General features: G+C 37.7%; 1 protein-coding gene across 20 annotated transcripts in view; it reads right to left on the bottom strand.

Moving 5' to 3' along the window:
- Positions 1-27,280, bottom strand: part of CLASP2 (cytoplasmic linker associated protein 2) — a 183,856-nt gene that overhangs the window by 15,883 nt on the left and 140,693 nt on the right. For all 20 annotated transcript variants that reach the window (XM_060307485.1, XM_060307486.1, XM_060307489.1 and 17 more), the window contains 6 exons: positions 18,232-18,395; positions 17,300-17,378; positions 12,805-12,948; positions 5,756-5,899; positions 4,322-4,428; positions 2,242-2,395 (listed from right to left, as the gene is read on the bottom strand). In XM_060307485.1, coding sequence (XP_060163468.1) covers positions 2,242-2,395; positions 4,322-4,428; positions 5,756-5,899; positions 12,805-12,948; positions 17,300-17,378; positions 18,232-18,395 — 792 coding nt within the window. The remainder of the gene's footprint in view (positions 1-2,241; positions 2,396-4,321; positions 4,429-5,755; positions 5,900-12,804; positions 12,949-17,299; positions 17,379-18,231; positions 18,396-27,280) is intronic.

Raw genomic sequence — 27,280 nt, 5'->3', positions numbered from 1 at the left:
GAGCAACTCTGTGCCAAGTCGTTAGCTAGGTGCTTCACAAATATCCTTTAAATATTTGCTGTGCGCCTTTTCCATGCTAGGTATTATTCTTGGCACTGGGGATATATTCTTGAACAAACGAGAGAATGCTGACTATCCTCATGAAGTTTACATTCTAGTGGAGGGACAGAGACATTAAGAAAACATAATGAATAAGTAAAGTATGTGGTACAGTAGGAGGTAATTAGTGTATGGGAGGCAGTACAGTATTAAAGGGATCATGAGTGCCGAGGTGGGAGAGAGGAGGCTGAAGATTAAATAGGGTGGTCACTGAGAAGCTACTGGAGCAAAGACTTGGAGGAAGTGAGGAAACTGGCCATGGCTATCTGCAGGAAGAATCTTTAAGGCAGAGGGAATAGCCAAGACAAAGGCCCCGAGGCAAAAGCATGCCCAGCGCAGTGGTTAAGAATCTGCCTGCCACTGCAGGGGACACGGGTTCGATCCCTGGTCCGGGAAGATACCACACGCTGCAGAGCAACTAAGCCCATGTGCCACAACTACTGAGCCTGTGAGCCACAACTACTGAGCCCGCACACCACAACTACTGAAGCCCACGAGCTCTAGGGCCCACGTGCTGCAACTACTGAAGCCTGCATGCTGCAACTACTGAAGCCCACACGCCTAGAGCCCGTGCTCCACAACAAGAGAAGCCACTGCAGTGAGAAGCCGGTGTACCACACCAAGAGTAGTCCCTGCTCGCCACAACTAGAGAAAGCCCGCATGCAGCAACAAAGACCCAACAGAGCAAAAAAAAAACCCATGCCCAGTAAGTTGAAGGAACAGCAAGGAAGCATGTAGCTAAAGCAGAGGAGAGTAGTAGGAGATGAAGCCAGAGAGGTAAAAAGGGAAAAAAGTCTACTGTGTAGACTGTGGCTTATATTTTGAAGATGGAGTCAACAGATTTCCTGCTGGACCGAGAAGGGAGGATGAGAAAAAGAGATGAGACGAGGACAACTGTTCTGTCCAAGGTTTTTGGCTGAGCAACTAGCATTGCTATCAACTGAGATGGGAAAGATCAGGAGTTCAAACAGGCAGCTGGATGTGTGAATCTGGAAATCAGGTGAGAGGTCTGGGCTGGATGGAGTCATATGATTTATTATATGCATAATAATTTTTAAGGTAGGCAGTAATATCCCTATTTTCCTTAGGAAGACATGGAGGCTTAGAAGTGATAATCTGACTAGTGAGTAAATGCCAAACTCACTTCTGCCAGAATCCACTACTTGGCCTCCTGACACTGTACCCTGCTATCACTTGGGAGAAAGTCTCAATTAAGCAGTGACTCTTACTAACCTGTTACTGGTACCATAGGCAGCTTTTGGGGTAGGGAACCTCAAATACGAGTGGTAAGCAGGTTTTTGGCATCCAGTTTACTAGGCTCATCGGCCATACAGGCACGGGGAGAAAAACAATAGCAGGAAGGAAGTCAGGAAGCAGAGCAGGGAGCCCTGTCGAGATTTGCTGAAGCATTGCAATGTTCTATAATTTTGTAAACACTGAGAAACCACAGATTCCACAGGAAATGGTGGGATAGCTTGTTTTGAGAAAAGTCTAAGCTGTGAGAGAAAAGTCTAAAAAGAAGCAGAGTAAAAAAACCCCACTTTTTTGTATAATGGCGGGGTAACAAACTGAGCAATAATACTCACAAATGTCAGAAAGATGGGTCATAACATTCTTAACTGGAACCGCAGAAACTGATGAAACAACCACTATCACTACACTGAACAGGAATAAAAAAGGTTTAAACACCTTATTTTGTCCTACAAGAGCCACGTGATCTGGCCCATGTTCCTATACTGGCTTTCCTCCTGGTTCTCAACTGTACAAAGCTTGCTCCCATCTAAATGTCTTTGCACTTGCTACTTCTTTTATGGAATTCTTCTCTCCTAGATCTTGTACAGCTTTATTTAGGTCTCAATGCAAATGTCATCTTCCCTTACAACTTAATCTAAAATAGATTCACTTTACATTCTAACCTAGAACTCCACAGTACTCATCTCTACCCAAAAATATACAAGGAACTTGAGGGCAGCGACTCTGCCCAGAACAGTGCCTGGCACATGGTAGATACTCAGTAAATACTGAGTAACTGACCCCTGGAAAATTATCTTTGAAAATGACAGAAAGCAAAGTTTAAAAATAAAACAAAATCAAAAACTCTTAATGAAAACATGTGCGATGTAATAATGTTCAAATACTCACTGAATCGCCTTCATCTTTTTTAGAATCCCTTTTCAATGGCTCATTCATATCTTCTTGACTGCGGAAGCTGAAATTCTGAATTGCTTCAGTGACACCTCTAAGAGAGCTATAAATATCTTCAGAATTCATATTTTCTGTGTCATAATCAAATGCACTATGAAAAAGACAACAATTAATTTTTATTTATCTGTAGTTTTAAAATACAAATATATTTGAGGAGATTACACCGGATATTTATAAAGACAGGATTAGAGAATGTATATGCTCTAAAGCATAATTAGCAAAACGAAACCTGACAGCTACAAATGGCTAAACAACATGTCCCACTGATTGCCCATCAAGGGCAGCTTACAGTGACTCTAGAATGCACAGCCCTTAACAACTGGTTTGTCTTTTCACCTTCAAAAATGTTCTGACTAACCAGAGGCCAGCAAATTACGACTCCTGAAATCTTAGAATTTTTTTTTACATTTTTAAATAGTTGAGAAAAAAATCAAAACAATAACATTTCATGACACAAGAAAATTACATAAAACCCAAATTTCAGTGTCCATAAATAAAATTTTGGAACATAGCAATGCTGATTTATTTAGCTATTATCTATGGCTATTTTCACACTACAGGAGCAGAGCTGAGTAGAGGTGACAAAGACTGCATTGCCTGCAAAGCCTAAAATATTGACCATATGGCCCTTTACAGAGAATTTGCTAACCCCTGTGGTTAACTCACAATAATGGTACTGCTTAAAGAGGAGATAAATGTATTTTATATAAATCTGTAAGAAGGCTGAGAATTTTTTTGTTTGTGTTTTGCGGTACGCGGGTCTCTCACTGCTGTGGCCTCTCCCATGCGGAGCACAGGCTCCGGACGTGCAGGCCCAGCGGCCATGGCCCATGGGCCCAGCCGCGCCACGGCACACGGGATCCTCCCGGAGTGGGGCACGAACCCATGTCCCCTGCATCGGCAGGCAGACTCCCAACCACTGTGCCACCAGGGAAGCCCGGCTGAGAATTTTTAACAGTGAACGTAAGTGTTACTGATCTGAATTCTATAATCAGATTCTAAAATTCAACTGAGTATGGAATTTAGCCATCAAAATTGTAACATATGTATAACATGGAAAAAACAGGCTACATGATAAGTTTGCAATTGGTCTGCAGTATAATGAAGCATCTTATAATTGTAATGAATATGATGAAGCATATGTTATGATATATGGTTAATAACACAAATCAAGCTAGTAAGTACAAATATGACCCACTAGACAAAGTGTTTTAATTTTTAAATTTTTATTTTATTTTATTTTACTTATTTTTGGCTGCAAGGCTTGCGGGATATCTTAGTTCCCCCACAAGGGATTGAACCTGTGCCCCCTGCAGTAGAAGCGTGCAGTCCTAAGTACTGGACCGCCAGGGAATTCCCTAGGCAAAATTTTTTAAAAGGCCAGGAGATGGGAAAAATGTTAATCCATTAATGAGTTAAGAACTTCATCTGAAATATAGCCCATGCTTGAACTGCACAAGTGTGTGAAAATTTCACATGTCTTATTAAGGATCAATCTCACAGTCACATCTTTTCCTAACTATACATATTGCCATTTTATATTTAACCCTTCCCTAGTTTTTTTCTTTATTTTTACATTTTTGTCTATAAGGTTAATTTTTTCTTCTATTTTTAGAGGTGGCTGGCCAATATTAGATCTAAATAGTCATCATTATAACTTGACATCATCACTTATATTGAGTATTATAATTGAAAGACACAATTGGTAATTAATGGATTTATACAGCATGTCTGAGAAACACAACTATGCTATTTAAGGCAACAAGCAGTAATTTCCAAAAGCTGTGTCCCTAAGTTTTCCTGTCACTTACAAAAAACAGTTCCATATCCTATAGATTATTATCATCTAAAGGGTTAAGTTTTGGAATAAACAACATTTTTTGAATTTGCTAAGTTTCTATGTGTCTAAGACCTTTCAAGTTGAGTAGAAATCAACTGGAATTATATTAATGTCTGTTTTTCTAAGAATGGGGAATCTGCAAATACAAACCATGATGGAAAATAACCCTTTTATTACCTTGGAGATAAAGTATTCTGCGATGTGTTGGTAGGAGAAGTAAGAGGACTGGACCAGTTGGCTGGTGACCGTGGTGTTGGTCTTGTCAAAGGACTCCCCATGGAACCCTGATGGACGGAGTCAAATAAACATTAACATATGACAGGTAGTTCAACCAAAAGGCTCTTCAGGAAGCCATACAATCAAGATGTTGAACAGCATGAGAGAGCCATACTTATAGGTCATTATTTTAAATATTCATGTACTTATCTCTAGTTTCTGTGGGAAAAAACTTTCTTCCCATTCAGAAATCTAGCTCTTTAAGCCTTTTTATTGTTCTCCTCACACACTTCCTTCTCTCAAATATTACCACAATATCTTTTTCCTCAAAGATAAAACAAGATCCCAAATTAACAATTTTAAATTAGCTCCCTGCTCTGAGACAATTTTCCTTCCTCCAACCATTATGAATGCTCAAATTCTGTTCCCTCTTGAGTTTGATTTACAAATGAATTTTACAAAGACACCAAAGGAATAGAATCTGGTCATGTTAGTAATTTGCCTATCTCTTAAAATATAACAAAACAATACTTTCTCCTTTTATTTTAAAAAATTTTTTAATTTTTATTTTTTGGCCATATCGCACAGCTTGTGGGATCTTGGTTCTCTGACCAGGAATCGAACCCAGGCCCTCAGCAGTGGATGTGAAAAGTTCTCAACACTGGACCACCAGGGAATTCCCCCTTCTTTTAAAAAAACTGACTTTGGTCCCAAGAAATTGTTCTCAGATTGTTCTCCCCTTAGACATTACCTCAATCCTGCCATAAGTGCATCTACTTTCTCCTTTATCCAATAGCAAAGGTATCGCTCTCTTTGTCTTTTTAAAACTTAAGTTCAATTCTTCAGGCATATTATGTAAATGGTTTGATACCATTTAAATATAACACTAATGTTTCATTTACTCAGATCTTACTTCTCCAAAACAAAATCCTGTGTTATCCAACCACCTATGGGCTGACAAGCCTGTTATTATTAAATGTGAACACATCCTTTAAAGCACTACCCTCCTCGGGCCTTATTTGTTATTCCTGGAATAAATCATCCTTTCTGGTCCTCAAATAAGGACTGGTTCATCTAAAGAGCATGTCCTAATTCTCATGGCTTGCAAAGCTGATGCCCTCATCTAAGTTCTGCTACATTTCACTTTCCTTGTTCATACCCTGGCCACCGTTCACCGCCATCCTAATGTACACCAAATTATAATAGAAACATGATAGGCCTAAGAACTCTATTCTTTCCAGGAAAATATTTAATTCTGCCCAGAAAATGCTGCCCAATGCAGATACAAAAATTGTACATTAGGATCAAAGTTTACTTCATGTAAAAAAAACAAAAACAATTATTGTTAACCAGTCATCACATTATACAATGGCCAAGAAGATAACTGAAAAATACCTGGGTTCCGTTGCCAGTGTTTCGAAGGTGATTATGAAGAAGTTTGGTAGCACCATCCTGAAAAGTTTTTGGTAAAGCTCCTAATAACATTGTAAACTCTGGGGTATTGAGTTCAAATAAGGAAATCAGGACTGACTGCGCTGCCTAGAAAAGAAAGACATACAAGAAGCATATGAATATATTTTGTTTACTCAAAGGAGACCATTTTCTTCACTCAACATTTCTGTTCAATAGTGCAAGGCCATCTTTCCCAGGGAAAAAGATGTTCTTATATGCTTTAAAATTTCTTTGCTGGAAGAATAAAATCAAAAACTATTTGACTTACCATTTATTTTTTGAACGTAAGACAGGAATATGTATAACAAAAAGTATAACAAATACGACCTAACAATCAATGGCAAAAGTCAACCAGACAGTTTCTAGGATTACTCTGTCAATATATGCTCCTACTTCAGTTTTCCTAAAAAAATTATTACAAGAAGAAAGATGGATGGAAATAAGGAACTACATCCCTAAACTATACAAAGCCCATCAAGAGCAACTTAGCACTTTAATTTTCATTTTCTCAATATAGGATTCTTTTTTAACATATTTATTTCTTTATTTCTTTTTGGCTGTATCGGGTCTTAGTTGCAGCACACAAGATCTTTCGTTGTGGCGTGTGGGCTCTAAAGCACATGGGCTCAATAGTTGCGGTGTGCAGGCTCTGTAGTTGTGGTGCGCAGGCTCCAGAGTGTATGGGCATTGTAGTTGCAGCACGTGGGCTCTCTAGTTGTGGCACGCAGGCCCAGTTGCCCTGTGGTATGTGGAACCCCAGTTCCCTGACCAGTGATCAACCCATGTCCCCTGCATTGGAAAGCTGATTCTCAACCACTGGACCACCAGGGAAGTCCCATTATATTATTCTTAAATTAACTAGCTGTATTTAGTCTTCTCTCAAAGCAGCTAATCTTAACAAATCTACAATTCGAAGTTAAAACTAGTCTAATGTTTCTGTGGAAATGGGAACAAAAGAAATGTTACTCAGATCAGTTAAGAAAACATAAATTTCCTTTCTTCTTATAATCAATTGAGTTATTAAAAGACACACTGTGAAATTCAGATTACACAGAAACTTAATTGAGAGGAGAAAGAAACCCAAACAGTTCACGATCATGACTTGTATGTAAATGTGCACATCTTGTTCTGGACCGTTTCTGACCCCACTCTATGAAAACCTAAGTGTTCCATGTTTATGACATCTAATAAACAACAGGAGGGGAATGGTGAAATTAAGTTACATTGGCACGATGACATACTACACAACACAGCCTTGAAAGATGATGTAGCTTTATACATGAAGAGACTGGGAGAGGACTATTACATACTGCTGAAGAAAAAAATTATAAAACACCAGTAACATAAGCCCATTTTGTTAAAAACAACAACAAAGTATACACTGTGTGGGTGTGTACTCTAACATGTTAATAGTGTTTAAATAAAGCTATTTGCATTTTGAAACAAAACTTTATGATCTTGTGTCTTTTTGGAACCTAAACAGTGAAAGGATCTCAAGTTAATTTGAGCAAATGAATTAATAATTGTTAAGGTATATTTTATTCCACCTAGATTTTATTTTGGTGTATGAGATGCATCTTTATTTTCTCTCTAGAGACAGATAATCCAACTGTTCCCAAACCAATGAGTGTATCCTTTCCTCATGACTCAACAAAAAAAAAAAAACAAAAAACAAACAAAAAAACATGTCAATCAATGGTTTCTACAGTCCCATCAGTATTCTTCGTCTTGGAATATCTCCAATTCTTAATTTTGATGAAATCCAACTGATCTATTTTTTCCTTTTGTTGTTTGTGCTTTTGGTTAGAATCCACTGCCAAATCCAAGGTCATGAAGATTTATCCTTTTTTTTTTTTTTTTTGCCGTATGCGGGCCTCTCACTGTTGTGGCCTCTCCCATTGCGGAGCACAGGCTCCGGACACCCAGGCTCAGCGGCCATGGCTCATGGGCCCAGCCGCTCTGCATCACGTGGGATCTTCCCAGACTAGGGCACGAACCTGCGTCCCCTGCATCAGCCGGCGGACTCTCAACCACTGCGCCACCAGGGAAACCCTATCCCTCTTTTAAGAGTTTTCTAGGTTTAGCTTTTCCATTTAAGTCTTTGATCATTTTGTATTAATTTTTGTATATGGTATGAGGTAAGGGTTCAACTTCATTCTTTTGCATGTGGCTATTTAGTTGTCCCAGTACAATTTGTTGAAAAGACTATGATTTCCTTATTGAATGGTCTTTGCACCCTTGTTGGAAATCAGTTGCCCATAAACACAGGTTTTTTTCTGGACTCTCAATTCTATTCCACTGGTCTTTATGTCTAGCCTTACGTCAGTACCACACTGTCTTGATTACTATTACTTTGTATTAGGTTTTGAAATCTGGAAGTGTAAAGTCCTCCTACTTTGCTTTTTTTTTTTTCCAAGGCTCTTCTGGCTATTAGGGGTTCCTTGGAATTCCATTAAGAATTTTGGAATCAGCTTGTCAATTTTTGCAAAGCCGGCTGGGAATATGGTAAGGATTACACTGAATTTGTAGATCACTTTGGGAAGTATTGCCATTTTAAGAATATTAAGTATTCTGATCCAAGATCCAATGGAAAATGATTTTCCATTTATCTAAATCTTCTTTAATTTCTTTCAATATTATTTCATAGTTTCTACTATAAATTTTGCACTTCCTTTTAAAAATTTATCCCTATTTTAATCTTTTAAATGCTACTGTAAATGGAATTGTTTTCTTAATTTCATTTTTGGATTGCTCATTTCAAGTGTTTAGAAATACAATTGATTTTCATATATTGATTTTGTATCCTGAAACCCTGCTGAATGTGTTTATTAGTTCTAATGTTTTTTTAGTGATTCTGAAGGATTTTCTATAAATAAAATTGTATCATTTGCAAACAGAAATAGTTTTACTTTTCTTCCTTTCTCTCTTTCTTTTTTTTCTTTTTTCTGGCCTAACTATCCTGGCTAGAAACCAGTGAACCCTGCTACAATGTTTTACAGAAATGGTGAGAGAAGACATCCATTTCTTGTTCCTGACTTTATGGAGAAAGCATCCAATCTTTCACATTAAGTAGCTGTGGATATTAGTAATAGCTGTAGAGGTGCCCTGTATTGGGTTTAAGAAGTTCCCTTCCCTTGATAGTTTGTTTAGTTTACGATTTTTTGTTTTTGTTTTAATCATGAAAGATGTTAGATCTTGCCAGATGCCTTTTCTGTTGAGATAATCATGTGGTTTTTGTCTTTTTACTATTGATGTGGAGTACTACAATAGACTTTCAGATGTTAACCTTACATTCCTGGGATAAATTACATGTGGTCTTGGTGTATAATTCTCTTTTTATATGTTGTAGAATTTGGTTTGCCAGGATTAAAAGGGTCCATATTTGTAAGAGACATTGATCTGTAGTTTTCTTTTTGTGTGTGATGTCTTTGGGTTTGTTATCAAGATAAAACTGTCCTCACAAAATGAGTTGGAAAGTGTTCCTTCCTCTTCTGTTTTTTAAGGAAGAGTTTGTGAAGAACTGATATTAATGCTTGGTAGAACTCACCAGTTAAACCATGTGAGCCTGGGCTTCTCTCTGTCGGTGGTTTTTTAATTACTAAATCAAACTCTTTACTTGTTCTATTGACTTCTTGAGTCAATTTTGGTAGTTTGTGTCTTTCTAGAGATTTGTCCATTTCATCTAAGTTAACTACTTATTGGCATACAATATTGTAACATTCCTTTATAACCCTTATTATTTCTGTAAGGTTAGTAATAATATTCCCTCTTTCATTTCTAATTCTAGTAATTTGAGTCTTCTCTTTTTTTCTGTCAATCTAGCTAAAAGTTCATCAATACTGTTGATCTTTCTAAAAAACACAACTTTTGGTTTCACTAATTTTCTCTATTGTTTTTCTATTCTCTATTTTATTAATTTCTGCTTCATCTTTATGTGTTTTGTCTTGTTTGGCTTGGTTTTAAAAATTGAAGTACAGCTGCTGTACAATATTATACGTTATAGGTGTACAATATAGTGATTCACAATTTTTAAAGGTTAACTTCATTTATACTTATTATAAAATATTGGCTATATTCCCCATTGTACAATATATCTTTGTGACTGATTTCATACCTAATAGTTGGTACCTCATAATTCCCCACTCCCATATTGCCCCTCTCCTGCTGGTAACCACTAGTTTGTTCTCTGTATCTGTGACTATGCTTCTTTTTTGTTATATTCACTAGTTTGTTATATTTTTTAGACTCCCCATGTAAGTGATATCATACAGTATTTGTCTTTCTCTGTCTGACTTATTTCACTTAGTATAATGCCCTCCAAGTCCATCCATGCTGCTGCAAATGGCAAAATCCCATTCATTTTTATGGCAGAGTAGTATTCCATGGCATATATATACATCACATCTTCTTTATCCATTCACCTGTTTTTTTTTTTTTAAAGATTATTATTTTTTTTGATGTGGACAATTTTTAAAGTCTTTATTGAATTTGTTACAATATTGTTTCTGTTTTATGTCTCGGTTTTTTGGCCCTGAGCCATGTGAAATCTTAGCTCCCTAAGCAGGGATCAAACCCACACCCCCTGCATTGGAAGGCGAAGTCCTAACCACTGGACTGCCAGGGAAGTCCCTTCATTCATCTGCTGATGGACACTTAGGTTGCTTCCATCCATATCCTGGCAATTGTAAAAAATGCTGCTATAAACATTAGGGTGCATGTATCTTTTCAAATTATTTCAAACATTTCAAATAATGTTTTTTTTAAATTAATTAATTTATTTTTGGCTGCATTGGGTCTTCGTTGCTGTGCGTGGGCTTTTCTCTAGTTGTGGTGAGCAGGAGCTACTCTTTGTTGCGGTGCAAAGGCTTCTCATTGGGGTGGCTTCTCTTGTTGCAGAGCACGGGCTCTAGGCACACAGGCTCAGTAGTTGTGGCTCGTGGGCTCCAGAGCACAGGCTCAGTAGTTGTGGCACACAGACTTAGTTGCTCCACAGCATGTGGGATCTTCCCGGACCAGGGCTCGAACCCGTGTCCCCTGCATTGGCAGGCAGATACTTAACCACTGCGTCACCAGGGAAGTCCCTATTCTTAGTTTTTTGAGAAACCTCCATAGTGTTTTCCACAGTGGCTGAACCAATTTACATTCCCAAAAACAGTGTATGAGAAGGTTCCCTTTTTTCCACATCCTCGTCAACATTTGTTATCTGTGTTCTTTTCGATAATAGCCATTCTGACCGGTATGAGGTGATATATCACTGTGGTTTTGATTTGCATTTCCCTGATGATTAGCGATGTTGAGCATCTTTTCCTGTGCCTGTTGGCCATCTCCATTTCCTCTTTGGAAAAATGTCTATTCAGTTCTTCTGCGTATTTTTCAATTGGGTTGCTCATTTTTTTTTTTTTTTTTTTGCGGTACGCGGGCCTCTCACTGCTGTGGCCTCTCTCGTTGCAGAGCACAGGCTCCGGACGCACAGGCTCAGCGGCCATGGCTCACGGGCCTAGCCACTCCACGGCATGTGGGATCTTCCCAGACCGGGGCATGAACCTGTGTCCCCTGCATCGGCAGGCGGGCTCTCAACCACTGCGCCGCCAGGGAAGCCCCTGGGTTGCTCATTTTTTTGATGTTGAGTTGTATGAGTTGTTTATAAATGTTGGATATTTATCCCTTATTGGTCATATCATTTGCAAATATTTTCTTCCATTCAATAGGTTGTCTTTTTGTTTTGTTTATGGTTTCCTTTGCTCTGCAAAAGCTTTTAAGTTTAATTAGGTCCCATTTGTTTATTTTTATTTCCTTTGCTTTAGGAGATGGATCCAAAAAAGTATTGCTGTGATTTATGTCAGAAAGTGTTCTGCCTATGTTTTCCTCTAGGATTTTTACAGTCTTACATTTAGGTCTTTAATCCATTCTGAGTTTATTTTTATATATGGTGATAGAGAATATTCTAATTTCATGCTTTTACATGTAGCTGTCCAGTTTTCCCAGCACTAGTTACTGAACAGATTATCTTTTCTCCATTGTATATTCCTGGCTACTTTATCATAGGTTAATTGACCACGTGTGCATGGGTTTTATTTCTGGGCTCTCTATTCTGTTCCATTGATCTATGTGTCTGTTTTTGTGCCAGTACCATACTGTTTTGATTATTCTGGCTTTATCAACAGAGCTAGATACAGAATGCAAGAAACGAATGATTAGGGTTGAAGAGAAGTCTCAGGAAGAAGGTGAAGAGAACAGAGGAGGGTCTAGAAAGGAACTCCCCAGAAAATAAATAACCTATGTTTTTGAGCATATGGAAAATCTTAGCCATGAGCATATGACAGAGATGTTGAACCTAACAACAAGTACTTAAAAAACATGTGGGGGAAAAAAAAAGGAAAATGAAAAGGTAAATTATTAACACCAGGACAAATAAAGCTTCTGTAAGGAAGGAGGCTGTAATAAACCACTTGGCGTAGCGGTGAATACTTCCACAGTCAAAATTAAATCTTTTCTATTGAGTACCAACAATTGATTCATAAGTATTTTGAAGGTTATGGGGAAAGACATAGGAAAGGATAGGGGAAAGTTAAGTCTTAATTTACAAAGGTAGACAGACATATATAATGACTAAATTTATCAATGGATCAATAAATAATGCCTAAAATTAATAAATCAAGAAACAGTGCAAGCTCTTATTTGAAATATATAGGTAAATGTGAGGGGAAAGATTTGAAATATTTTGAATGGCTATAAGATTAGAGGTTGGGAGGACTGTTTCAAAGACAGTTATCTTTAATTCTAAGTTTGAAAATTATACTCATATTAATTGGATAAAATTTAAAATAAAATTTAAAAGAGAAGATATTTTTTAAAAAAGGTCTTTATATTACCAGGTAAATAACTCTATGCTAACTGGTAACATCCTGAAAATATTAGCTTCCTTCACTGGCAATCCAAAATGACTGACTTGCTTTTCTAATTTATCTTCTAAATCTTAAATTAAAACATACCTTCCGAACATCAGAACTTTTGGGTTCTGTTGTCCAAGTGATGACCCGAGACACTGCCAGGCGAGTTTCACTGGAATTTATAAAATCTCCTGGATCCATCTGTTTGGCCAGAGTTTCTATGTATTTAAGGATAGCAACCTTCACCTGCAGAGGGATGCACAATGAGAGAGGACAATCAGCTGGTCATTGAGGGGCAATGAGAACACGTCAGAAATAATTAGGTGACTTTTTTTTTTTTTTGGCTGCACTATGTGGCATGTGGGATCTTAGTTCCTCCACGGGGGATCAAACCCATGCCCCCTGCAGTGAAAGTGCAGAGTCTTAACCACTCGACGGCCAGGGAAGTCCCTAGGTGATTATTTTTTTGACAAATACAAAATGAATAAGCATCAACAACAAAAGAGAAGTTATACAATCACCTACCTACCAGAGGTACAAGTATATGAAAATGTGGATTTTTTTCACACACAGCAGAACTTATAAGTTTCATTCCCCATTCAAACATTTAGCAGTGTTTGAACTGCTAAAGACTCTCTTGATAAGATCAGACACTTCTCCTTGAGTCTGCCTTCAGAGATTACAGCTGACTCTTGTCTAGATTTCCCTAGGAACCAGTCTTTATAAATTGAAGTACAATTTGCCTCTTGGGGAAATCAAAGAATTTTGGAAATAAGCTATTATAAATCAACTGGGTAATCAAGGTGGGCAATACAGGTTTTTGGCAAACATACAGTAAGACTCACACAATGAGATCAGGTTCCTTAATAGGTCCATCAACTGCTAGAACTACGTCTCAAAATAAATGTGACAAAAAAGTTTTACACAAGTATCACTGGAGAAGAGACAATACTTATCTGTATAAAAGAACTATCATATACGAGTTTAAAAAGTCTTATTATTCTCCCAGGAATTCCTGACGCATGGGTGGCATGGTGGGTAGGTGTGTGGTAGGATGCAGGCTTCCAAGTAAGCAGGAGGTGGGGCAAAGCACACATGCTTCTCTCTTAGATGCAGCCTTCTTTATCCTTAGGGTAAGCCATTGTTAAATAATCTCCCCTTTCTCAGGCATGTTGGGGTAGAAAAAAAGTTTGAGAACCACTGTTTTTAAAGTCACATCTAACATTCTAGGATTTCTAAGTAATGGTTCTCTAAGACTTTACCAGTGCCCTTTAGAAACGGCACCTGGCACAGTGCACAGTCCTTGTACACAGCAGATTCTAAACACATATTAAATGCTGATTTGCTGACTTAGAAAAAGGAAGGTTTAAATATATTAAAATAGTGACTTTGAAAAAATATTGTCAAAGATTAAGGTAATCAGGTTTTCTATACTCCTTCCCTTATTATTGATCTTAAGATGTCATTTTTCTCACTCAATCCAAATAAGGTCTCTGGGAAGTACTAAGCCAAGTTAATATATAGGAAGTAATATGTTAAAGTTCTGACTCTTGTACATTTTCCCCCTTCTGCTTCCAGTTTAAAAAAAAAGACAGAATGCATCAACTTACATTCTTCATTTCATAATAAATGAATTTTAAGAAGAAGTAACTATAACTTTAAGAAATGTACTGAAAAAAACAAGAATTAACCTATCAGCCATCATGAGTAAATTGTACAGGGGAGAGGGAAAGAGATTTATGGTTACTTTTGCAGCAGCAGGCCCAACTAAATTATGGCAGCACATAACATTCTGAATTCTTGAAGCCACGTCACCTTTTTTCAGTGTGACTGGCTGAAAGGTGACTATAGTAAATCAAAGAATGAACATCAATGTATTTTGTTTTTTTGAATATATTTATTTGCACTATGTGAGATTCAGTTAGTTCCGTGTCTTGACAATTTATAGGGAGGTATGTAAAGTTTTTAAAGGGTTTCACAGAATAGGTGTGTATACTATACCAAAGGCAAAATAACCATGATACACATATAATCATTTGAAAATTTACATTTTGGTAGAATATTTCACAAGGTTCTATACATGGTCTGTACTCTGAATAACATAAACATGCATTCTTCTTCAGAGAGGAAAAACAATCTAGTCGCTAAGGTGCGTATAATTCTAAACCTGTTTATGAAACTCAGAAAAAAAAGTCAACAAAATTCCATTTATTTTAAAAAATATTACTCAAATAGAATCACTGTATGCGATTTCCCCCTATTTTATTGCTTCCTTTCTGACATTTACCCACATGATACTCTGTGAGAGATGTAAAATTTTATCTGAAAGATCCAGCACTTCTTCAATAAAGAATTTTTATGCATCTCATACTCAAGTTATTTGTGTTTTTCTACAACCTGTTAAGTTTTTAATTCTTAATCCTGTCACCCATCTGAAAGTTACTTTTATTTTCAGCATAAGGTGTAGCTCTAATAGAACGTCTCCGTGCTGTCTTAAAGCATCAATTTATGAGTTGAAGAGTGATCTTCCCCTACAGCTTTACGTGTGTGTGCATATGTGTGTATATATAATATATAAAAGCCAAGTACATACTATGTTCGTATTATATATTATGGTTTATAAATAATACACATATATTATACATAGACTGTTTCTCTAAAAGTCCTATATACAAAAGCCATATATACATATATGCATACAGGCTTTTAGAGAAACAGTCTAGGTATATGTATTATATATATGTATATGTATATAGGGCTTTTAGAGGAACAGTCTGTGATTCTAGTCTCCAGTATGACTTTTTTTAAAAAAATAAATTTATTTATTGTTTTTATTTTTGGCCGCGTTGGGTCTTCATTTCTGTGCACGGGCTTTCTCTAGTTGTGTCGAGTGGGGGCTACTCTTCATTGTGGTGCGCGGGCTTCTCATTGCGGTGGTTTCTCTTGTTGTGGAGCATGGGCTCTAAGAGCACGGGCTTCAGTAGTTGTGGCTTGTGGGCTCAGTAGTTGTGGCTCGCGGGCTCTAGAGCGCAGGTTCAGTAGTTGTGGTGCACGGGCTTACTTGCTCCGCGGCACGTGGGATCTTCCCGGACCAGGGCTCGAACCCGTGTCCCCTGCATTGGCAGGTGGATTCTTAACCACTGCGCCACCAGGGAAGCCCCAATAGTATGATGTTTTAATTATATGTTTTCCACTGTCTTTCTCTTCAGGACTTCAGCAACTTTATTCTCTCCTTCAACTCACCTATCACCCTTATTTCTTAAGCTAATGGTTTAGACCTCCATTTCTACTGGGCCATGAAACATATGTTTTCAACAGCACTTGAATACCTACCACCAGTACCTAAATCATAACTCTTATCATAGTTTACAGTTTATCATGTATTATAAACAATAATGATAGGAAATTGTAAGTTTTATATTCCTATGCTAGGCTTAGACAAAAAAATAAGTTTAAACAGTATTTATCAATAATATCAAGTAAATTATTCTCTTTCTGCAGGTCACTTTTTAAAATCAAAACAGATGGATCCTTTTTCACAAAGCAGTTCTGAGAAAATAACATTATGTTGAGTATAAGTCAACCCTGCTAAGAAACATAATTGTGATTTTAAGGTAAAATCATATTCAGAAACTTAAAGGAAAATCAATCCAAGGCAATAATGCATATAGAAACATACTTCGTGCAGAATAGAGCAGAAAATACAAGGCTTATAAATGCTCATATGCTTGTTATTTCCCTGACTTTAACCTCTTTTTAATTTAAGAAAACTCACTAAGAAACATCTTTAGTAAAGAATTCAGGGCAGATCTTTTATATTATCTTTTCTTTTATGTTAAATAATTATTTTTAATCAAAAATTGGAATCTACCTAGTTTTCACTTAAAATAACTAGAAAATGTGTGCTAATAACAATGAAGGAAGTTAATCCTGAATCTAAATTTTGTGCACACATTAGAAAATCACATTGCAAAAAGAAAAAAACGTTACTGTTTCAGTTAAGAACTGGAGAATAGCATTGACATCAAACTTAAAAAGTTCTGCTTACTGAAATACATAGGCAAAACTGACATTTTGCCCAGAATAACTCTTCAAATGCCTAACTTAAAAAAAAAAAAGGATTGGGAAATCACAAACATAAAATTAGATAAGATTTTATAGAGCGAGTTTGCATAACAGCTTAGGGTTAGCGGCCATACTTGTGTTGCCTTCTAAACATGTATCCCCAGTAAGCTTCTCCAAAAGATAATCTGGTATCAAATAACATTTAAAATCAAATCCATGCATGCTTTATAGGCTTATAAAGGTTAGTAGTTGAATATATAGATGCATACAAACATTATCTGAAACACTGCAGTTTGTAAAGAGAGTTAAGAAAAGAAATAATGCAGATTAAAACAAAACCAGAAAAAACCTTGGAACTCCAAAAAGAGTGAAGCTGGTCCCGAAGTGCTGGCTTGACTGTCTGAAAGTTTATAAAAACAAAATCCACTGATTGAACAGCTTCTTGTGTGACAGAAATACAAATATTAGCATAACTTTATGAATAAAATACTTCAGTTCCTTAAAATGTCATCAAAAGGCCTCAAATTTTTACCTTCAAGCTTGGTGTCTGGGTCTGATCAACTGTAAATCTCATTAGAATATTGAACTGAAGATCATTTGGAAAAGATTCTCTGAAATAAGGAAAGAACAAAATAAAATAAAAATTAAGCCAGCAAGTAAACATTTAGCAAACTTAACAGAAGATTATGTTTAATACCAAACAAAACACAATGTCATTCAGAAAGCATACATGAAGTAGCACCTGTATGTGGTATATAGTCTATGTGGTAAAGTATACGATAAAAGCTACTCCCAGAAGAATCTGAACGTCTGAATTTATACCCTGTAAGTATAAATTTAACCCCCTGTAGGGGGTTAAAAAGCAACACTATAGCAAAGAATGATCTCTTGCCTCATTTATAGATTTAATCAGAAAAATGTTAGTTAAAGTTTAATGTAATGTTAAACTTTAATGTAATGTTAAAGTTCAACATTATCAGAGAAGTTTCCATACCTAATATCTGAATTCTAGACTCACCTCAACTTAGTAAATGGATATTTGAAATAAGTCACTTCAACAATCTACACAAGAAAGTAGAAATATATCATTGGTTCAAAATCTTCTGAAAAAAGAATGCATAATAAAACATTCTTTTTAAACTTAGAAAATATTTTTATCTTTACACTAGACTGAATAAAATCTTCAACTCTACTTTGCAGTTACATCTTAATTAAAATAAAACACTACCTTGAATTACTCAACCAATGTTAATAAAATTTTTTAATAGATTAAATGCAGTGTTTGAACTAAGGATCAACGTTGCATTAAATATACCATGTAAATGGGCAACATCAATAATTTTCAAATGGAACTCATGCAATCTACATAGTTTGAAAAGACTCAGAAATCTGAACTTTTAACAAAGAAACGAAATATTCTTGATTACTACCGGGTAAACTTGAAATACATGAAGAAAATCTTACCTTGTAACATCGAGGGCTTTCTGAACTTTTGCTTGAACAGACCCAAGCAAATCAGCACCCATTTTTTTTAGTAGTTGGGTCAGCAGTACAAACAACCAATCTTGAAGATCATCTTTGTGGACTTGTATGAAGTCCACTAAAGTCTCCAAAAACATGCTGAACACCTACAGTGGATAAACGGGGGAGGGAGGAGAAAAAGGAGGAAATATTGACCTCTATGATCAATTCAAAACTGAAATAGAAAGGAATACAGGAATCAGAGGCACAGCGATTGGCAGCCAAGCGGAAAAACAATCTCTCTTGCTTTTCATTGGACTCTGTGATACAAGAGTACATCTGAACTGTTATCCAACTTCTGCTGAAGTTCGACAATTAGCTATTCCATGCAGCATCACTTGGTAAAGAAACTTTGGCTATAATGGCTGGCACACCTAAGGTCGTCAATGATGCCACAGCTTAAACTGCAATCTATTTTATCTGAAATTCAGGGCAAGGAACTACCTATGGTCTCATCAGCCCCCAGCTCTTTGGAAGAGTGGCAGTGAGTTAATCAGAGGTCGACTATGCTGACAGCTACCTTAACACATAAGATGATTTTGGTATAACGTGCTAATTGGAGACTTCTTAGTTCTCAAAATGTCAGTGGTCACAAAATTTTTTGGTATAAGACATATTATTTATTAAAACTGCCCCAAAAGTAATTTTAAATGACCTGGGATAACTATAACTGTACCTAAAATAAATAAAATCAGGATACAAATCTACATCTACATTTTAATGATTTCTAAAAAGTCCTAGATGGCATGCTATTAGTCTCCATTTCTATTGACGGGTTTTATACTGTTTCCAATATTAATCTACAAGTTTGAAACTTTTTGGAAGATTCAGGAAAAATTTAAGGGAAGGGAAGCTAAAATTCTTAAGTGCTTTATCTCATTAAAAATACTTATGGGGGGGCTTCCCTGGTGGCGCAGTGGTTGAGAGTCTGCCTGCGGATGCGGGGGACACGGGTTCGTGTCCCGGTCTGGGAGGATCCCACGTGCCGCGCAGCGGCTGGGCCCGTGAGCCATGGCCGCTGAGCCTGCGCGTCCGGAGCCTGTGCTCCGCAACGGGAGAGGCCACGGCAGTGAGAGGCCTGCGTACCGCAAAAAAAAAAAAAAAAAAAAAAAAACTTATGGGGGAGGCTTCCCTGGTGGCGCAGTGGTTGAGAGTCCGCCTGCTGATGCAGGGGACACAGGTTTGTGCCCCGGTCCGGGAGGATCCCACATGCCGTGGAGCGGCTGGGCCTGTGAGCCATGGCCGCTGAGCCTGCGTGTCCGGAGCCTGTGCTCCGCAACGGGAAAGGCCACAACAGTGAGAGGCCCGCGTACCACAAAAAACAAAAAACAAAAACTTATGGGGACTTCCCTGGTGGTCCAGTGGTTAAGACTCCACGCTTCTACTGCAGGGGGCAGGGGTTCGATCCCTGGTTGGGGAACTAAGATCCCACATGCCGTGTGGCACAGCCAAAAAATTAAATAAAACAAAACAAAACTAAGGAAAAGTGACATATGGTAAGGTTATATCTCCTCAATAAATTCAATATCATACAGGAAAATTTATTTCTAGGTAAAGAGGGAAAAGCTCTTAAGACAATGTCAGCCATGTTGTATTATATGAGATAATTTATAATCACAATGGATTATAAAAACTATGGTTTCAAAAGTTAAGCTCAAAGTAACTACACTAATTTGAAAATTAAAGAGTTTTGTTCTCAATATATATTTTATTTCTTGAATTTCCTTTATATAGTTATACATGAATTCCTTTCTTTTCTTATGTTAGAAATGAAGGATTTTTATCTATCAGAATTATAACTAAGCTTTTCAACATTTGAATCTGAGTTAGAAAAAGTACACTTTAGCTACTTGCTCAAGATACTGTCTGTAAAAGCAGAAACTATGACCACTTTGAATTTTCTGTTACCTCTGACCCCCAGGCAGTAAGTACCTGCTTCAACACTGTTCTTATTCACAATGCAGACCATTAACTCCGGTCCTAACCCCACCCACAACCCGTGGCCCATAGCTTCACTGAAACTGTCTCTGGCTCCCTCCTCAGGGCTTGAACGCTGCTGAGGAACTTCACTAGACCTGCTCTGCGACAAGTCCATGTGTCTAATCTAGTAATCACTCTTATTGGTACCTGGCAAATCTGTCAAGTGATGTCCTGGAGTCAGTCAGTACCTGCCTAGAAAGTCAAATGTTAAATATTCAGGAATATTGTGAGCTGGTTGGTGGCTTGAAATCAGCCATGTGGGAATATTTACACCTCAGAATTTATAACAAACATTACAAATCAGGGCTTCCTGCCCCCTCTCAAACATGGTTTACCAGTACAACACTCTAATTCTTTGGTTCACTTTCACTCTTATTGTTTCAACTCTTGCCTATTTTCCTGAAGAGTCCAACTTTAAGCTTTCTCTATGCCAAAATCCATTTTGAAAATCATAGACATTAGAAGGCCCAAGTCAACCCTCCCATTTTATCTGGTTCTCAGGAAACTGAGAACTAGAAAATTAAGTGACTTCCCAAGGTTTCCACAGCTAATCAATGGCTAAGTCACTTGGTTTTTAGTTGTGTTCCATCCGCTCTGTTACTAGACAACTTACCTCATCTACTTTACTGTCATTCATAATAAAATTCTCCACTGACTTTTCCCTCACTTTGATTTCCTCTACAGCTATCCTTCTCATAATCGTTTCTCCAAGGAAGAGCCAATTTTATTCCTCTGTTAAGACTAATCTTGCTTTCTATATTCTTGTTCTTTAAAGTATGGTCTCCTCTATCTTTACTCTTTTATTCTCAACCTAAATTCTTTGTTTACAGATGCAGAAGACACTGTCTCAAGAATTTCTCCTTCAATTTCCATCCTATTGCACCCATCAATTATCTTCTAATCGTGATATATAATAGCTTTTTCATTAGCTTAGCATGCTTAGCCATTCTGTAGCTTGACACTGTTTTTCCTCTTATTATCTCCCTTCCTTCTTTCATTCTTTTTACCAGGCATTTTCCTTTTGCATTCTAAATAAGGAGAGATGTAAGAGCCAGTCTTCATCCTGATTCTCTTTTCACCGAAAGTATGACTTCCTTGACAGGGCCTCTCTGTCCTAGCCTACTAGGCCCCAAAATAACCTCTAGAATAGCTCTCACTTTTGGCCTTCCTCAAATCTGTTGATCACAACATCATCGTAGGCACCAATTCTTTCTGACCTCAAGTCTGGATTTCTGTAACAGGCCAGAAAGTAAATATCCTAGGCTTTGCAGGCCATATAGTGTGTCACAACTACTCAGCTCTGTCATCGTAGCACGGCCATAGACATTATGCAAACAAGTGAGCACAGCTGTGTTCCAATAAAACTTTATTTACAAAACAGACGGCTGGCCAACTCATACTTCTTTCTCATTATCAGATTGTGACATCACTCTTTTGATAGAAACGAAATCCTTTCATGTCCCTTCACTGTCTATAGAATAATGTCTCCAAGGCTTAGACGAAGTTCTAACTCTCCAGACTCATGCTGGACCCTTTGGCAACATAAACTCTTTGTCCCTGAACACATCTCACACACACTCTGCATTTTCTACCACACTCCCTAATCCCCCTATTTACACAAAGTACATGACTTCCTACAAAGCTTACCACTCAAGACCCAGCCAAAAAGCTTCTTGGACCTCTTTAGATAATAGCCACTGATCATCCCTACTTGGAACTTGTAGTGGGGCTAGCTTTATGGTGCTATTTCACTTTTTCTGAATTTATATCATCTTCCCATCTGGAATATATAACATTTGAGAAAAAAGACTATATATTTTTTAGTCTTGTATCACCAATTAGACCAAAGCCTAAAGTTATCAGAGGCTGAGGACCAAATTAAAAAGTTGTTCAGGGCTTCCCTGGTGGCGCAGTGGTTGAGAGTCCACCTGCCGATGCAGGGGACGCGGGTTCATGCCCCGGTCCGGGAGGATCCCACATGCCGCGGAGCGGCTGGGCCCGTCAGCCATGGCCGCTGAGCCTGCGCGTCCGGAGCCTGTGCTCCGCAACGGGAGAGGCCACAACAGTTAGAGGCCCGCGTACCACACACACACACACAAAAATGTTGTTCAATGAATGTGCAGGAAAAGTTCCTTAAAGAGTAAGAATTTCCTCATAAGTAAATAAACCTTACCCTGCAATTGGTGGCCAACCCTTTTTCTCAATGCAAGGGAAGATATGTAAGACCTTCCTTTCATGGCAGCCAAGATTTTCTTTTTCTTTCCTATAGTCTTTCTGACATCTCCCACTTCTCTGGACTCAGGCTAGTCACGCCGGGAAGGCCCTTTCTTCTCATCCTGACATAATCCAAAGTTTATGTTCCTGTCAAGATCTGAATTGCTATTTTCTTAAAAAAGACTTCTCTGAGTCTCTAATCAAAAGTAGAAATTTCTTTTGATTAGATAAAATGTGAGTATAACTGAATAAAAATGTAGACATGTTATTTATGGTACCCTATATATAGAATTATACTATATTTTTCAAAATACTTATATCTTATCAATGGTACTTACTAAATGATAAATATATGCATATATATATATATCTATCCAAAATATACATTGGAAATTTTGCATAAAATTTCTTACTTGACTGCCCTATCACAGAGAGTTCACTGTCAGATGTTGATATTCTCCCATTTCCTTATCTATGATTAAAGGAGAAAGAGGAAAGTGGACACATTAATATAGTACTAGGGCTAAAAATTTGATTTCAGAACAGAAAGCTGAGAACCACTGCTCCTTAAACAGCCCTGTTTGCTTTTGTGGAATGCCATTAATAGACTATTAGAAAGCTCATATGTGGAGGTTGGAATTCAATTAAAAAAATTGTGAAACTTGGGAATTACTTTTTTAATAATTCAATGAAACCAACCTTCAATGGAATCTATTTATAACTGTAGTTTATTGGAAAATTATAATATTTGAGCTATTACAATTGAGGCAGCCTTTTCTTAACCTCTTATATCTTAGGTGTGCCAGTCATCCAATATAGAACAGAAGAACATAATCAAATTAGATTAATTAGTAGATTAAAAAGCACATCTCCAAACAGAATGACAGTTTGCATAACTGCAAATAGCATTTCGTGGATTGCAAAGGGTCCAACACTGCATGAACTCTTCGGGAGAGAAAACAGAGAAAAAGGGTTAATTTCACAGTCATGCAGTAAAGTTAGGTTTCCAACAAATATTGAACCAACTTACTCTCTATTGAGAGTTCCAACACAGGGGACAGCATGCAAAAGGAAAAAAAGAAAAAAAAGAAAAACACACAAATTAGTCGCCATCAATGCCAAGTTCCTGTATGGAATAAAAACACTTAGAAAATAAAAGTGACAAATGTTTTTCAAAGTTTTACGATAAACTCAAAATAGTTTTTAAAACAAGAGTTAAATGAATAGTATGGGATAAGAGTATGTGATTTTCCTATACTTCTCTCTCATCTTCTTGCCAAGGAAATTTAAAAACAAAAAACAAACAAAAACTCTCTTCTTTTCCAGACCATACTATTGTTGAGGCTCAACTTCTGGAAAAAATCTAAGACTAATAGACACCTGCCAAAATTTCTGTACAGTGCAAACATTTGCTTCTAAAGCACAGTATCTAGAATTTTTCTTTTATCTTTTTTTTTTCCTCTTCAGAAGCAATGCATTCACAAGTTAAATTATTTCTGTGAAGGCTTGGAATAATTACTATTGTTTGGAGGTAAAAAGTAACTATACCACAACTTTTAATTTTCCCCAGGTAAGATGTATGTTTTGGCCTCCTGATCCTAAGACTGCAGACACTCTTCAGGAGACCAGATATGTCCTTCTAAGCAGGGCACTCAACTGTGTTGCATTTTAGTAGCCACTGATTGAATTCCTACTCCAGATGTTCAAGACTTCAAGAGGTAGGACTAAACAGACCATAAAATGTGAAATCAAACCATGCACTTTAGTGAAGGTGGCTCTTCTCAAGTAGGTCCTTCAGAGTCAAATGTCAGAATCACAGGGGATAGCTTTTGGCATCTGACACTCCTTACATTTGAAGGAAAAAATGGGTCTAGAGCAATCAAAATAAAAATCTTCTCTGAATTCCTTAATTTTTCAAACTTATTTATTTTTTAAAAACTTATATAGTGCTTGGTGTGTTGTAAGGGCTTTACATATATTAACTCATTTAATCATCATCGCAATCTTATTAACTCTATTTTACAGATTAAGAAACCAAGGCACACACTGCTAATAAGTGATGGAGGCAGAATTTGAACCCAAGCAATCTAGCTCCACTACCCATAGTTGTTATCACTGTATTGCACTGCCTCTCTTAGAAAAATATTTAGAGGTTTTACAGAGTCATACACTGTGATTGTATGCGTAGTATCTGAAAGTTTAAAAAGTTTATTTATCAAGTTATGGACATCAAATAATTTCAGCTTGTGAACTATTTACCAACCACATTACTCCTGTCCCAGGAAAAAACCCAGCATCTATTTCAACTGTATTCAGAAGTTGAAATAGAAGCTCTTTTCTAGCCCTTCCTTTCTGGGATGTGTATTGGAGCTCACCTGATATTTCAGCTGGACTCAGATGCTTACTCTAACACATATAAGAGAAACATTCTGGGGGTTGGAGGTGATCCTAGATGAAAGGAGATGGGGCTGCTGCTCACACCCTGGTTCTCTAAGTAACCTGTTGGGGACAGCAGGTGGTCTCAATCATGTTGGGGAGAAGTAAGGACAGCTTCCAGTTAACATGGAAGCCAGCTACTATTCAGAAGCTGTTAACACAGCTTTAAGTTGACTCAACTTAAAAGGACATGGGAGGGCTTCCCTGGTGGCACAGTGGTTGAGAGTCCGCCTGCCGATACAGGGGACACGGGTTCGTGCCCCGGTCCGGGAAGATCCCACATGCTGCGGAGCGGCTGGGCCCGTGAGCCATGGCCGCTGAGCCTGCGCTCCGCAACAGGAGAGGCTACAACAGTGAGAGGCCCGCGTACCGCAAAAAAAAAAAAAAAAAAAAAAAGGACATGGGAAAACCCACCCAACCAACCTCAAGGCATGAGGTGTCTCCTAAACACTACGGCCCATTCTGGGGTCAAGGCTTCAGATGATTTCTGCCCTGTGAGTTTCAGGATAGTTAAGGTTACAGATAAGTGATTCCAATTCAGAGTGGAGAGCTAACCCACACTTGAGGAAGAAAAGAGAAGTCTCTTTGATGGCCTATTTCAAGGCTATGAGGAAAAGCACATGACACATTTGGGGAAATGAACGTAGTTTCCAGGATTGAGAGTGACAGTGAGAAGGGAATGACAAGCAAAAATGATAGGCTTTGTTTGAATATTTTCTTGAGGGTAATGAGTAGTCACTGAAGGGTTTTAAGTTAGTAGAGAAGATTTACCTTTTAGAAAGGTTATTCAAATATGCAGCGTGGAAGAGAATTTAGGGATAGGAGGTGGGGAGGAGGTGCAGCTGGCCAAAGATGATTGTGCCCTGAATTAGCAGTGAGAATGGAAATGTTTAGAAGGTTGAATCAATTAGGACTGAGTAAATTTCTAGAATAATGCCCAAATTCTTCACTTGAGCAATGAGAGGATAGTGGTTTCATCTAATGAGATAAAGCAATGCAGGAGGAAAAGTAGTTTTGAGGTTTAAGATGAGCAAAAGGCATGTAACTAAGTAAGTGCAGGAGAACAATGTGGGCTGGAAGTACCATATGAGAGTCATTAGGATAAAGTGGGTGACTTAAGCTTCAGATAAGGTACAGAAGTGAAAGAGGAGGGCCTAAGGCAATGCTCTAAGCAACACCAATGTAAGTAAAACAAGCAGAGAGATAAATGTCTGAAAAGAGAGGGTGTCTACTGTGAGGAAGACTGGATCAGGCACAACAGAAAACACCCCTCTTCCACCTCTCCCACATCCCTTTCCTTAAAGTGTCAGAAAAGATACGCTGGATAAACTCACAACAAGGTTGAAAAATAAAAAGGGATGTCAAGCAGCAAACTGAAATTTATGAAAAATTCCTGGTGGCCAAGCAGATGAGATCACATTAGCAAAAAACAGAGTACATGTTTATGTGGCTACCAACAGCTTCACGGTAAGACCTCCTGCCATTTCCATAGAAGAAAAGGTAGAAAGAATGGGCTTATGTGCGGTTAACTTTGCCAGTTTGGAGACAGGAAATGGGAGTTTCTGCTGGATGGCTTCTATCTTCTTGGTAAGCTAAGAGGCCAGGACATATGCTTGGGGCATGAGATGGGTGGAGAGGTGAACAGGGATGGAGTTCTGAGGAAAGACTATCTGACACAGTCTCTGTGGAGGACAGAAGAAAAAAACTAGAGGAAGAGGAAAGGCAGCACTGGGCTTTTAGACAAAAATCACAGATCAGAAATGGAGAATGGCACAATATACAGGAGTAACAGGGCTGATTTCACCCAGCAGGGGCCAGTACATTGTTTCCCTTCAACAGTCTTAACTTTCAACCAGTGGCATGAGCATGAGCAGAGGTTCTTGAACGTATTTCTATTTTAGTGTCAATGACCAGAGTTGACTGTATAGAGCAGGGGTCGGGAAACTATGGTCTCAGAGCTAAAAATGGTTTTACCTTAAAAAAAATTTTTTTTTAATCAAAAGAAAAGGCTATTTCGTGACAGAAAATTTTATGAAAATAAAAATTTCAATGTTCATAAGTAAAGTTTTATGGCAACCCAGCCATGGCCATTTGTTTAGATATTGTCTATAGGTACCTTTGTGCTATAATGGCAGAGTTCAGTAGTTCTGACAGAGATCATTATGGCCCACAAAGCTACAAATATTTACTACCTGGCCCTTTATAGGGAAAAACAAACAAACAGAAAAGGCCAACTCTTGATAGAGAACAAAATTTTACTTGGAAAGAAAAGAAAGCATCAAGAACAGCTGCTTGATCCAATGATTGGACTGTTAGTACTTTATAAAATTAAAAAGGGGGGGATATCTACTATTTTAATAAT

The sequence above is a fragment of the Globicephala melas genome, chromosome 11 (genome assembly GCF_963455315.2).
Source record: "Globicephala melas chromosome 11, mGloMel1.2, whole genome shotgun sequence".
Classification (NCBI taxonomy): domain Eukaryota; kingdom Metazoa; phylum Chordata; class Mammalia; order Artiodactyla; family Delphinidae; genus Globicephala; species Globicephala melas.
This window is presented reverse-complemented; position numbering and strand designations above follow the sequence as displayed.